Source organism: Thalassophryne amazonica, chromosome 2 (genome assembly GCF_902500255.1).
Source record: "Thalassophryne amazonica chromosome 2, fThaAma1.1, whole genome shotgun sequence".
NCBI lineage: Eukaryota > Metazoa > Chordata > Actinopteri > Batrachoidiformes > Batrachoididae > Thalassophryne > Thalassophryne amazonica.
The window spans coordinates 75,302,226-75,316,338 of record NC_047104.1 but is presented as its reverse complement, the minus strand read 5'-3'; the positions used below and the strand labels follow the sequence as shown (position 1 = coordinate 75,316,338).

General features: G+C 39.9%; 1 protein-coding gene across 4 annotated transcripts in view; it reads left to right on the top strand.

Moving 5' to 3' along the window:
• esrrga (estrogen-related receptor gamma a) overlaps nucleotides 1–14,113 on the top strand; it is a 194,959-nt gene that overhangs the window by 64,966 nt on the left and 115,880 nt on the right. For 2 of the 4 annotated variants that reach the window (XM_034188066.1, XM_034188080.1), the window contains exon 4: nucleotides 515–643. In XM_034188066.1, the coding sequence (XP_034043957.1) occupies nucleotides 515–643 (129 nt within the window). The remainder of the gene's footprint in view (nucleotides 1–514; nucleotides 644–14,113) is intronic. The other 2 variants (XM_034188088.1, XM_034188074.1) reach the window with 1 other exon arrangement.

Genomic DNA, 14,113 nt, shown 5'->3' with positions numbered 1-14,113 from the left:
TGATTGCTGTCCTAGTATTTTGAACAATTTTATACTTTTTTAAAATAATTTATCACAGCACATTATAATCACACAATAAATCAGTTTGCAGATGTGATGTACATTTGTGTACATTTTCAGGTGTAGTCTGAGGAGTGTATTTGAGGAGATTCTGGGGTTTATCTTTGATAAAGGAGTCAATCAGCTGAATAATCAGTTAAGTCAACCAAAATTGCTGTCCACTGGGGGAGCAGAAGAGCGCAAACATGAACACAAATATGCACATGATCAACCTGAGATCATTGGAACCAAGGGCACTTTAAAGTTTTTCTGAACTGATTTATTTTCTGGCCCCCAGACACAAGTTTGGATATTTTTTTTCTAATAATTTCTGTCTCCAACCCCCCTATTTTATCTACCAGATTCCAGTAACCCAGTGAACAGTGACACACAGTTTATTCCTTGTCTGTATGTAGCTGATCTGCACTAAAACTTTGTTTTCTTTACTTTCCTTCAACATGTCTACATGGCGCAGGCAACATAGAGTACAGCTGTCCAGCCACCAATGAGTGTGAGATCACCAAGAGGAGACGCAAATCGTGCCAGGCCTGCCGCTTCATGAAGTGTCTGACTGTGGGCATGCTGAGGGAGGGTAAGGGAAAAGGTCTCTTCCTTATCTTTCTCTGTTAACTTTGCTCCATGTAGAATTTTAAAGGCTCTATTTCTTTATCTGTACTCTATCCTAATGGCAAATAAGCCAGACCATCTGATGAGACTGCTCACATCGACCTACGTAAACAGATGCATAAGTTGATATATGGTAGCATTCACTGGGTTTCGGTTTATGAGAATGAGCAGTGGTGAGGCAGACGTAAGAGCTATGTTAAAAATCTTGTTGAACCTCTTGCACTTTAATTTCATTCACAAGTCTGACCCCTTTGAAAAGTGACCAAATTAGATGTATTTGTATTGAGCTCTACGATATTTTCACCAAGAAAACCCGCCCCTCGAGGTTAAATGCCTGAATGTACAACCTTGAGAATTGTTGTTTTTATTAAATTTAAGAGACAAAATGTGGACTGTATTTTATCATGCAGATTTCCTGCAAATGGTGATAGAAGCATCAAATTCAACACAAATGCTCCTGAGACATTACTCTTGAAAAAACCAATTGGCCACTTGAATCTTCAAAGGGCAGCCAGGTAGGGGTCAATTGAAGAATTACACAGGTGTCAAAATTAAAGATGCTCCAATTATATTGAAACCTATGCCACATTATTTGTCTGATCATAAATATTCTAAAAAGGTATAGTTTGGACTATCTATGACCAGTGGTGGGCACAGTTCCGCTAATCGCTAATTAGCAAAGCTAACTTTTTTGTTAGCGAATTAGCTTTTCAGCAAATTTTGAAAACCATCAGTGGACCACTCAACTTCCACTACATTTAGTTCCGCTAACAGTCCACTTACTTTTTTCCGCTGGCATAGTGAATAAAACTTAACATTCAAAATCATACATGTTAGTTCCTATCTGTTGGGTGTTCTGCAATAGTCAGATGGCTGTGAGCTCAATCCTCCCCCAGCAGGCCAGCTGCTGGTGTCTCAAAAACAAACAAAAAAAAAAGTCATTTACATTCCACATGCAAAAAGACAGACAGCAGGCAGGAAACATGAAACGCAAAGCACTTTTCACTCATGGTTTTACTCATAAACAACTAATTCCGGACAGTATATCGACATTAACGGTAGCTCTGTCATTTTACAGAGAGAAAATATCACACATATGACATATCTTTTAAAGGAATGTGCTAAATTCTGAAGGTTTGAGTTTGTGACAGACACGTGCCGAAAGGCATTATGGAAAATTCAAATGTCTCTTTTGATCACTTCCCCACCCCACCCGTCAAAATGCATAGAACACTGGCATCTACTGGATGGAAGTGTAAATAGTAACCCATGTTAGTCATGAATTACACTTCACAAACAGAATTTTCAGTTTTGCAAATGCTTTTTTTTTTTTTACAAATGAAAAAAAATGACATATTTACAAATACACATTTATTTGTAAAAAAAAAAAAACAACACACACATTACAATAAGATGTGTGTTGGTTTTTACAAATAAATAGACCAACCAACCAGTGAAGGAGACTCATTTTTCACATAATGCCTTTTAGCAAGTGTGTCTGTTAAAAGCTCAAACCTTCAGAATTAATGCATTACTTTAAGATATGTGCGATATTTTCTCTCTGTAAAAATGACAAAATTACCGTTAATGTCGATAAACTGTCCAGAATTAGCTGTTGAGTAAAACCATAAGTGAAAAGTACTTTGCATTTCATGTCTCCTGCCTGCTGTCTGTCTTTTTGTTTTGTTTTGTTTTTTGAGAGGCAACAGCAGCCGGCCCACTCCACTCTCTTCTGCTGAGGTAGGACTGAGCTCACAGCCGTCTGACTACGTAAGACAGAAGCTCTGGCTCATTGATAGTTTTTGAGTTTGTGGTCGCTTTTGATTTTACTCAGAAGCCTCAGCAGTGCTTAAACTCAAAACTGGCTTATCAGTAACTGACAATACTAAAAGTTAATGGTTACCTGTAACTTCCGTTAAATTTCCGCGGTTTATCGGTTTAGCGTTATAAAATTAAACTTTTCAGTTAGCGGATTAGCGGTTATTGAAGCTAACTTTTTAGTTAGCTGTGCGCACCACTGTCTATGACTGAATACTATGGAGGCATGGGGTAAAAACATTAAGAATGATGACAAAGGTCCATTTCAGTTTGTGCAGGGGTCAAAACTTAAAGTTGCACTAATTTTGGTATAAAAAAAAGTGGTGCACACAAATTATTGGTTGAACTAATAGGATTAATAAATAGAATAGTTTTGACTGTGTTGAATGTTTGGTCTGCAAAGTAAAGGTCAAACAATGTTGATGTCCATTGGATTCTGTGACATGTGACTTATGTTACCCCATAACATGATAACTAAGTATGACACATGGTGCAGAATATTCCTTTAACTCAACCAATAATTTCCATCACTTTTTAACCACAAACACTGACAGACAGAAATGGACCTTTGTCACCATTCTTGCTGTTTTTATCTCATAACTCCGTAACATTCAGTCATAGATAGTCAAAACTATATCTTTTTGAAATATTTATAATCAGACAAATAATGTGGTATAGTTTTCAATATAAATGGAGCATCTTTTAATTTTGACCCCTGTGTAATTCTTCAATTGACCCCTATCTGGCTGGCTGACTATTGAAAATTCAAGTGTAATGTCTAAGGAGTATGTGTGCCGCCTTTGGTGCTTGTTTCACCATTTGCAGGATTCTTTTGTAAATATTCTGTTATCTGCTGCACTATTAATCATTTGGTTATTGCAAAGATCTGTAGAGTATATTTTAACAGATATCTCAACATTTGTATTTCAGCTACACAGTAAAACTCGAGCGTTAAATGCTAAGATTCAAATGTTTCAAAGTTGATTTTAACTGTTAAAGTGGGATTTTAACACTCTTGATATTAAACCTTGCACAGTGTTGAAGATGTTTAGAAGAACTGGATATAGCAGTGTTGATTAAACACTCTACAAGTGTAATTTAACTCTCCAAAAAGGTAATTTTCATTGTGTAACTTTAGTTGTTAAACGTTAATTCACCCTATTTTCATGAAAAAAATTAAAATAATATCTTGAAATTAGTTGAGAAAACTCATGTTGGGCATAATTTTACTAGCATTAGGAAATGGTCCATCTTTTACAAATAACACTGCAGTTTATAATGCTTATGAGTCAAAAAGCTTGGTTTGTCTCTGACCCAAAACAAGATGTTTCTAAGACTCCCACTTAAGAATTTTAAGCTGTCTTTTTGAAAAACAAGTCCTTATATCTTAAAGAAATTTATTTGTTCAGTGATTGTGTCTTATTGTTAAGTACAGTAAGATAGTTTGACTAGAAATTGGATAAATGGATAAATTTGCTTGGTTGTGTATTTTGTTTGTGTTTAAGATGGAAACGGTGAGAATTCTACAAACTCAGAGAGTGTTCATTTTAATACTATGCAAGTTGAAATAATTTGGTGGTGAGATCACAATGAAAATAGTGTATACTGTCTAACAATGCTATGTTTAACTTTTATCCTTTTTATATACAGCATAATATTGTCTGTTTCTGCTTCTTGCCTTGTTGACGTCTCACCATTTCATTCCTTTTATCATTACGCTTGCTGTGACTCCATATGCTACCATACATTCGTCTTTCCACAATACCATCAGGTTTTGAAGACATGCATAGCATACATGGACTCATGAACGCCGTCTGTATTTTACTTTTTCTTACTTATTCTCTACGGGGTCAATAAAAATGACAGTATCATAGCCTCTCTTTCATTTGCCCATTCTGTTGCTCCTTTATGAATTGGCAGTCCTTCCGTTGTGAAGAAAGGTTAAAAAAAAAGAGAGAGAGAGAGCAAGAGAGAGATCATCTGCCCCCACACCACTTTGATTAAATACACTCACTCTCTCATTTTCACTCTCCCGCGCTGCCTGTGCCTCTTTCACTCCCTCTTTTCTGCCCACCTCTGACCTGTCTACTCCCAACGCACTTCCAACGATGAAAGGAGGGAGCGGAGTAGCGAGGGACGAAGAGGCAGATGGAGAGAGAGAAACAGGGTTGGTTCTGGGTGGAGATACGCGGGAGAGATGGGAAGGAGGGGAGAAGAGATTGATTTATGGGAGCAGAGGAGAGGGACCAGGGGAGGATGAGAAGCAGAGGGAGGGAGGTTGAACGAAGCAGAAAGTGTGCGAGAGAGTAAGAGAACGAGAGGAGAAAAGAGGAGGGTCAAGGTTGTAATTGATGGGAGTCCTGGCCTACGCCCCCTTCCTCACACCGGTCAGGGAGCGCGCCTCACCCGACGCCTACCATTGCTCCAATCATCCATTCCTGTCTCTGTTGCTCCCTTCGTTTCTCCGACTCAGATTTATTTTACGTTTCTGTCTGTTCTTTTTTGCGCCCATCCTGTCCGCTCGCCAGTGTTTCCGCTCTATGGGCACCACCACACTCATGTACAGACACAGACACTCAAACTACAGTACATGTGAAAATCAAACATTTGCAACAAAGATTTTTCTGTCGCGCTATGAGAAGAACTTCCAACAAAAGTTTTGCCATCAAGGTAAAACATATCTTAGCCATTTTTATGAACGTGGCTCAGTTGTTTGTGGGGAAAAGGTGAGGCACACCATGGATATGAGGCAAAACAAAAGTTCATATCTGTCCAATTTTGGCAGTGCACCGTGTGTTTACCTGTTTATGAACAGTTAATAAGTGCATTGTCGGCTGGCAACTGCACTTACAATGCAGGAAAAGCTAACAACGCTTTTTGTCAAAATATTCTAAATTGTGTGTATTGAGACCAAAATCTCCCATCTGATCTCACTAAAACTGTGTTCACATTATCACAATAAAATAATGTGCGCATCTCTTCCATTATTATATATGTGACACACAGCAACGGTTGTGTGCCGGAGTGTGATATGCAATGTGACGGAGCACCACATCAATTTTTCAGCTTTGACCAAGACCTGCACAGGGATAGGGAGTTGGCCTACCAATATGTAGACATGGGTTTGATTTCCTGTCACAGTGTCTACACTGTTGGACCAGGCACTTCATCTAAATTATCTTAGTCCACTCAGTTGTACGTAAATAGGTGCCTGCACTGGCTTGAGAAGTAAGCTCTGAGCATGTCCAAGGAGGAGTTGTAGTCTCTCAACAGCTTCACCTTATGGAATCTGGGGATAAATACCAGCACACATGGATCTCAGGACCCAGTTAGAAATTAGTTCTACTTCTTCACGTGCAGGTTGCTGACGTTTGTACAAGCAGCTAAAGCGTAGGGCACAACAGAATAAGCTATTCCCAGAATTCTGCAATAATTCTTGTTGTGACCAAATGTTAAAAAAGGAAAATAATGTGCATAATTCAGTGCCGTATCAAATGCGGTGGTCCAATCTGAAGTAATGCAGCTGTCCTATGCCGTTTGTGACCTTGGCAAAAACCGATCTTTTTATTTTATTACATTGCCAAACCACCATTTCTGGAAGGGCACAGTACACTTCCAGTCCAGGAATGAAGCTCTAAACCCAACATCTCACTTGTCCAGCAACCTTGCAATTTATTTTATCTCCAATGGTTTAGGATTAGGGTTTAATTTTTATGAAATACATAAAACGTTTGTAAATTTGACCAGTACTTCAGCTTCCAAACAATGGCTTTGCACACTTACTCAGTTGCACAATTCAGGCCCGGCGCCAGAAAAAAAATATTAAGGGGGAGATGAGTTTATCACAGGGGGCGCCCCCCCCCCCCAAAAAAAAGTGTGCACCGGAGGATACCTGCCTCTGAGCGTGCGTAATGAATTGGGTGCACTCCTAGAAAGCTTGTGTATTTAGGCTACACCGTTGTAAGAGACTGACTGAGTAAGAGTAAAGAGTGATGATAGTATTTTTTTTTTTTTATTATTTGAACGTATAGACCCTCGGTCAAGTGATCTCCTGCATACCACAAAACCAAACCAACAACTGATCTGAGAAACGACACAAGACAGTAGATTAACCCCACATACAGCCCTCCATCACAAGCACAAACACAGCACAATTGGGCATGACAGTCACACAACGGGTCAAAGATAAACCTTTCATGTAGATATACAGTGGTCCCTCGTTTATCGTGGGAGTTACGTTCTAAAAATAGCACGCAATAGGCGAAATCCGCAAAGTAGTCAGCGTTATTTTTTACAGTTATTATAGATGTTTTAAGGCTGTAAAACCCCTCACTACACACTTTATACACTTTTCACAAACAGGCAATAACCATTTTCTCACTTTTCTCTCGTGTGTAAACACTCTCAAAGTTCAAACCTTGGTAGAAAAATAAGACCAACCTGTTTTCAGGCCCAAACATTTGTATGAGAAATAAAAACAGAACGTTTTCCTATAAATAATTATGATGGCTTTTAGAACTAACAAATTTAATTTTAACGATCAACCTACGAGGTTGGCCACATAAGAAATTATTAATAGTGACTGACCAGTATTTCACAGTTCCTCTGATCACGCCTCTTCATCCGGGCGCCGCGCCACTGTCGCGCCTTTTTCCACTCACACCTCGCTGCAGGTGTCTTTTTCCGAGTGAAGAACACAGTTATGGGTAGTTGTTGGCGCTGTTTTTTCTTCTGAGCAAGAAGATTCCTATAAACAGACACGCAGAATACAATGCGAGTACTCTCTCTTCGCGGTGCTGCAACAGGTGTCCCGTCATCTCGACAGAACACCGGCCTGCTTGATGAGGACGCAGAGCACAATGCACAGTTAAAAAAAAAAACAAACAAAAAAAAAAAAAGCATGCAAAATTGGACTAAAAAAATCCACGAAACTGCGAGGCGCTATATTCTCCAGTATTTCTTTTTCTTTCTTTTTTATTTTTATTTTTGATAACTCTCACATCCGAGGGGGTGACGTTGATGACATGAGGGGGCGCCACCCCCAAACGCCCCCTCGTGGCACCGGGTTCGGCACAATTCCGATATGGCCCAGCTACAAATCAACCATAATTCCAATTCGCAAAATGCATAGAACACAACTAATATAGTCAAGCTCATATTATAGCTAATGCTAACAGTAGCGCAGTTCTGGGGTAGTAAAAGTCTGCCTCAGTGCCACGCGCAGAAGCCAAAACTACAACAATGTGGATGCACCCTTAGGAAGAACCTGCTACATGTCTCCTGTTTTGTCCTACCTGCATTATGATCACACACACTTACAGTCTCACAGAGCATTTACTACTTTGTTTTTGTGGACTCACATACCACTTTCTTCTCATCCAAAGTTTCAAGAGACGCATTCAAGTCATTGATGCTTCACTCAAAGTGACTTTACAGAGTGAGTTTTGGGTTTTTTCCCACCTAGTCAGTTAGACAAGAGCGACTAGAGGTGTTGTGTGGACGTGCAGTATGTTAGCGCATACTGAGAGATTTGTTTTTGTGTTTGTGAAGTGCTGTGTTCAGTGTTGAGCGGACAAATAAATAGCTGTCTTTTGTTGCCGCTGCATCTGTGCTCCACGCACATATATCATACACACATATACGGACACACACGCACCAACAGGCTCACAAATATATACATCAACATGACAGAGTGCAAACACCCCATTTGCTGTACCAGGTGCAAATTTAATTTTTTTTTTTTTTTTTTTTTTTTGGGGGGGGGGGGGGGTGTCTTGCTCTACATGTGAATAAGGGTCAATTTGAAAATTGATACATTGTTCCATTTTCTCATTTTCACTTTCTTTTCCATCTTTCATTCACCTTTGCTTCATTCTGGTGAAGGTTGTTCACACTGTATTTCTTTCACTTTATTGCTATTTTTAAGGAAATCCTCACATTATTAATATACTCATCATTTTTTCAGCTATGGACCTGGAATATTTATCCTCAAGATGAAAAAAAAACACAGCAGTACACTGATAATGAACAAAATGACATCTACATAAAAACACTATAATATATAATTTATTGTGTATTGTGTAACAAGATGTAAGTTATTCTTTTTCACTGTCATAAATTGCACAATTCAAATGGATCTTAAGAATACATGATTCACATGACTTTTCAAATAATCATGTGTGAATTTTTTCTTTCTTTTGAAAGGATGTGTGGTACTTTCCTTAATGAGATGTCCTTATGTGAGATATTCCATGATCGCAAAAAGTCCAGAAACAAAATATTTAACGCGAATGCTTTTTGGAGCACATTGCAATATCCAACAGAAGTATGCATGTCCTTGTTCAATATCAATTTCATTGCAAATGATTCAAAATTATGTCACCTATAATTGCATCACATGTAAGGTGACAGAGTGTTACAATCACTGACCATCAGCTGGAGCAGTCTGACTTCAAAACCACATCCAAGCTGTGCGATTACTCAGTGAACGCCAGCAAGAATACTGGCAGTGGTTCTCTGCAGCCTGAATTGATTTCTCTTTTTTTTTTTAAGCATTTGATTTGATTCTGCTCTGTGGGACACTCTGAGAATTTGTGGGATCCCCAATAAATTGTTGGACATCATAACCGGCCTATACACAGTTACAGTGTCAGCTATACGTCCAGCAACTTGGATGCCTTTGTCAGTGAGGAAACATTTACTGACATTTTCTTTGTGGAAAATACTGTGATCTTTGTGGAATCAATACATGCCCTGATTGCAGCACTTGAGAAGCAGAGTGAGGAGTCGACTGGTTTGTGATTGCCCAGGACCAAGATGAGGATCCAAGCTTTCAAGGACTTCCTGGACTCATCCATCAGAGTCTGTTTGTGGTGAAAGTGTCAAAGTTGTTGAAAGATTCACTTATGTCAGGAGTAATATTCATGTCTGGGGGACCTTGGCTTTAAGATGCCTAGCAAGAGTTTATGGAGTCATGAGGTCAATGGGCAGAGGTGTTTGATGATGCCAATACCTTTCGAGGAGAACAAAGACTGAAGTCTTTATGGTCCTGGTGGTACTTGTCTTATTGTGTGGTTGTGAGACCTGTGCAGTTACCAGTTAAGTAAGGCGATGACTAGATGTCTTTGGTACTAGGTTTCTTCAAAGTATTCTTGGGTATCACTGGAATGACTTTTTGTCAATGAGCAATTGCTGAGGGAGACTCAGATGAGGCATAGCACTCATGATGGAGTCTCAGCTACAAGGTTATGGCCTTGTGGTGTGTTTCTCTGAGCATCAACCAGTGCAGGTCATGTTTAGCAACCATTCAGGCAGATAACTGGTTGTTTCACACCTTCCAAAGGTAGCCAACTTACTGTTGCAGACAGGTGATACATGGACATTCCCTTGGTGTAGTGAATGGAACAATTTGCGGCACCAATTCCCAGATCTGATTTGATCTAATCTCAGGTAAAATATTTCAGGCAACACCGAGTAAACAAAAACATTTTAATACTTCACAGAATGTCCTTCGTGTTGTTCTTCTAGTTTTAAGGGGAACCATGTAGATGGTAATATAGGTGGCTGTATCAGTTCACATCAAACTAGTTGTTATTGTCAGATGCTCATAGAAAGAAACTTAAGATAAAGAAGTAAAGGTTGGGTGGATGACACAGAGTAGACTTTGTGTGTGTTAGGGAAGAGGTTTTAATTTCTGAAGTTTACCCCTTTGGGCAAGATCAGCCTCAAATTAGCTTTGTCACTCTGGGAGACAACAAGGGTGAGAGAGAGGCTGCAAGAAGTGTGAGTGGCAGAGCGGTCACAGTAAACCAAGTCAGAATGGACCCGTTCCTGCAGATGTGCTTTTAAACATACAACCTGCTGTGTGAATGCACACAGTCATAAATATTGTTTGTCTCTTGCCCAGCTAACAAAACAGCTGCCAGAGACCCACTGTTTATTGCTGTTTGTCCAATATATAGTGAGGTGGAGCGGAGAATATGAGCGAGAGGTAAACGAAAGGAAAGAAAGAACCCGGGCCACCCACCCACAAATATGTAGTGGCTAATTTCTGGAGCAAAGCAATTAAAAGGCCTGACTATATTATGAGAACTTCCCCTCTGGCAATAGCTGTCTGTCCATTTTTAATGAGGTCATAATCATGCGTCAGCTGAAGACCGAAAGGTCACTGGGGCGGTGCCAAAATATGGTGAGAGAAAATGAGGGAGTGGGACAATAAGGCGATCCCTGCAGGTGAAAGAATTAACAAAATGCACCAAGAAAACTGAGATAAAAATAAATGCCCATTATTTTGTATCGTGTTTAATGTTAACATAGGCCAGGTGACTGTTTCAGGTATTTTCTAGGCAGAAATAATACAATGATCAGTAGAAATTATGCATATAATTGCTGCAAACATTCAGAGGCAGAAGTGAAAGATAGATAGAGATCACAAATTTGAACATGAAAGGATTTGGCAGGAGTGCCCAATCTGGGAGCCAGCAACATTCTGTATGCATTTCTAACATACATATGCTCATATTGACAGATTTACTCCTTTACAACATAGTGACGTTGATGATGGCACATCTGATGAATTGTGGTTAAACAGACAGAATGTGCTGATTCCCAAACCAAAGCCGCCATCTCCATAATGCCGTAAATGGCCAGCTGGATTCAGATGGCAGACTACAAGAGAGACAAGACCACGGACTGCAAATATAAACGTTGGCACGCTGCCTTCCACGTGCATGCACACACACACAGGCATACGCGCAAACAGCTTGTGCCAACTTTGGCCGTGCTCCCCACGGCCTCAGAGACCTAATGAGTGAGATCGTGTGGAAGGCCCCGGTCTGTGTGTGTCTGTGCACAGCTGGTGGTCTGTGTCATAACTCAACCATCTCCACTGCCGCTACCCAATTGCACGTGCACAATCCAGCCAACTGGCCAGCACACATGTTCCCATGTGATACACGTGAAGACAGTTTGCCTTGTTGAAAGGCATTCCTTGGGAAGAAGAGAAGTTGAAATTACAAGGAAAAAGTAGAAGAAGAGGAGGCATAAGGAGGGAGAAGGGAGGAAAGAATGAAAGTTGAAGTGGTGTGCGCACAAAGAGGTGGAGAGGGGAAGAGGGCAGGGGAGAAACGGAGGAGGAAAGCGCCAGACAACTGGTGGCGTCTAGTTTTGCCTCATGGGAAACTTGTAGCTAAATCTGTCCCTGTAGCGTCTGCTCTGAGTGAGCGTGAGAATGTTCGTGTGTGCACAAGGCTTCTAGTTGCACCCCGACTAGAAAGGAGCGATAATGGAAATACCGTGATCATCTGCCTAAGTGGTCCGCTCTGTCTTCTCTTCTTTCTGGAGAGGAGGAGAGAAGAGGGCAGGGATGATAGCAAGAAACCCCATCCAGACACACCAAAGATAAAAAAAAAAGGAAAAAGTGAGCTGGTTGTGGTCAGGTGCTGAACCTGTTAACTCCTTCAACCAAAGAATTAAAAAACAATGTTGTTTTCTATGTTGACAGGTTTGGATTAAATATGACAAATAAAGAAATGCAATGTGAATTTTGCACATTTTCATCAAATGTAACAAAGGTAACAGTGTTGGGAGTGGTACTCTGATATTTGCAACACAAAAAGTCTAAGAATTCCACAATAAGATAGAAATACACAAAATAAATCCTAAAGAATACAACAAACTTATTGATTGTCTCAGTGAATTTATTTTAAGAGGAGCTGGAGCTAACCTTAGGATTGTGCATAGACTGGATGTTGGGTGGAGTTGTGGACTCCAGAGACTTAAGTTCCTTTATATTTGAGAAAAAGTTTACTGACCTTGACTTTGCGGATGATGCCGTCATCTTTGTAGAGTCAATGGATAACCTAATTGCTGCACTTGAGAAGCTGAGTGAGGAGTGTCTGGGTTTGCGATGGTCCTGGATCAAGTCTAAAATCAATTACTTTCAGGGCTCAGCCATCAGAAGTGTCGGTATGCAAGGAAAGTGATACCTGTGTGTCACGAACCTTCCACCGGTGACTACAAGAGATGCGAAGAGTCATGCAGTCATTGTTCCCAGTGCTGACATCTTTGCTATTGACCGAAGCTCCAGATCTTGAAAATACTGGTGCCTCTTGGCTACTATGTGTTTGTGAGATCTGGATGCCAACCAGTGACTTAAAGTTACAAGCAGAAGTCGTGGGTATAAGTCAGAGGTGGGACGAAGTCACTGTCAAGTCATTCTCAAGTCATGAATTGGCAAGTCTCAAGTCAGCTTGCAAACAATTGGTGGTCATTATGACTTGAGACTTGACTTGAGACTTGCCGATTCATGACTTGAGAATGACTTGCTGGTATAAGGTGCCGTAGGTGCCTCAGTGTTGAAGACCCAGCAACTGGAAATGACATACTTCTTCCATAACTACTTCAAGGTTCTACCATCATATGAATAGTACGCCTGTTGCACTTGCACTCTACAGTCAACATCCCCACTCCAAAGTAACACTTTCCACTCTCTCTCAAACAAGACAATGAGCTGCAAAGCGAGGATTTCAGGGTGTTGTTTTGCACTTGAAGATTTATGACAGACTGCCCCTTTAATCTGAAAAAAAATAAAACTATTAGGGAACTCACATATCCACATTCACACATGAGTGACAGCCACCTGCCCGGTGCCTCAGGCACTGTTGTTGTGATCAGTCCTGGTCAAAACAAACATCACTGCCTGACACGGCACTCGCTTGCTCTCTCACACTTTCTTTTCTGTCTGTGTCCTCCTTCTGTGCTTCTTTGTAAGTAATATGACTTGTTTCTTTTTCTGTTTTCAACTTTTTAAAATTAACAAAATGCAAAAAAAAACCAACAAAAATTAAAATAGTAATTTCAGGTTTTCAACCATTTGAAACAGTGTATCATCTTTTCCAGTGTTTCTTTTACTATTTCAAGTGCTATGAAAAAAAAAAATCATGTGAAAAAATTGTTTCATTTAGTATTTTGAGATTTCATAACGGTGCGCAGTTACATCAAACGTTTTCGTACTGTAGAATTTAAAGAACTTCAAAACAGGTAATTAATTTTTGAAGCACTTATTTTCATATTTTGAGCATTTTAGAACAGTAGTTTCCTGAAGTGAGTGTTTTATTGAGTGTTTCAAGCCTTTTGAAAACATTGAACATTGTCTAAATCAGTTGCTTCTTTCAGCTCCTTTAACTATTATAATCGTGAGCAATTTTCTCAACAATTTTCATTATAATTTGAAATTTAAATATTTCAAAAAACTGACAGTTTTTGAAGCACTTTTAATAGATTAAATCTTTTAAAATATTGAATCATTTCCTGAAGTGAGTGTTTTATATACACTCACTTCAGGGAGGTGATGGTGCAGTGGTTAAGTGTTCGACTTCAGACCAGGGATACTTGGTCCAAACCCCAGCCCGTCTGGAAAATCACAACAGGCCCTTGGGCAAGGTCCTTAAACCCCTAGTTGCTCCCAGTGAATAGTGAGCGCCTTGAATGGCAGCACCCTGACATCAATGTGTGAATGTGAGGCATAATTGTAAACGCTGAGCTTTTGATGCAGATGAAAAAGTACTCTATAAATTTCAGTCCATATAGCATTTCAAGCCTTTCAAAAACAGTGACAATTATCTGAAGC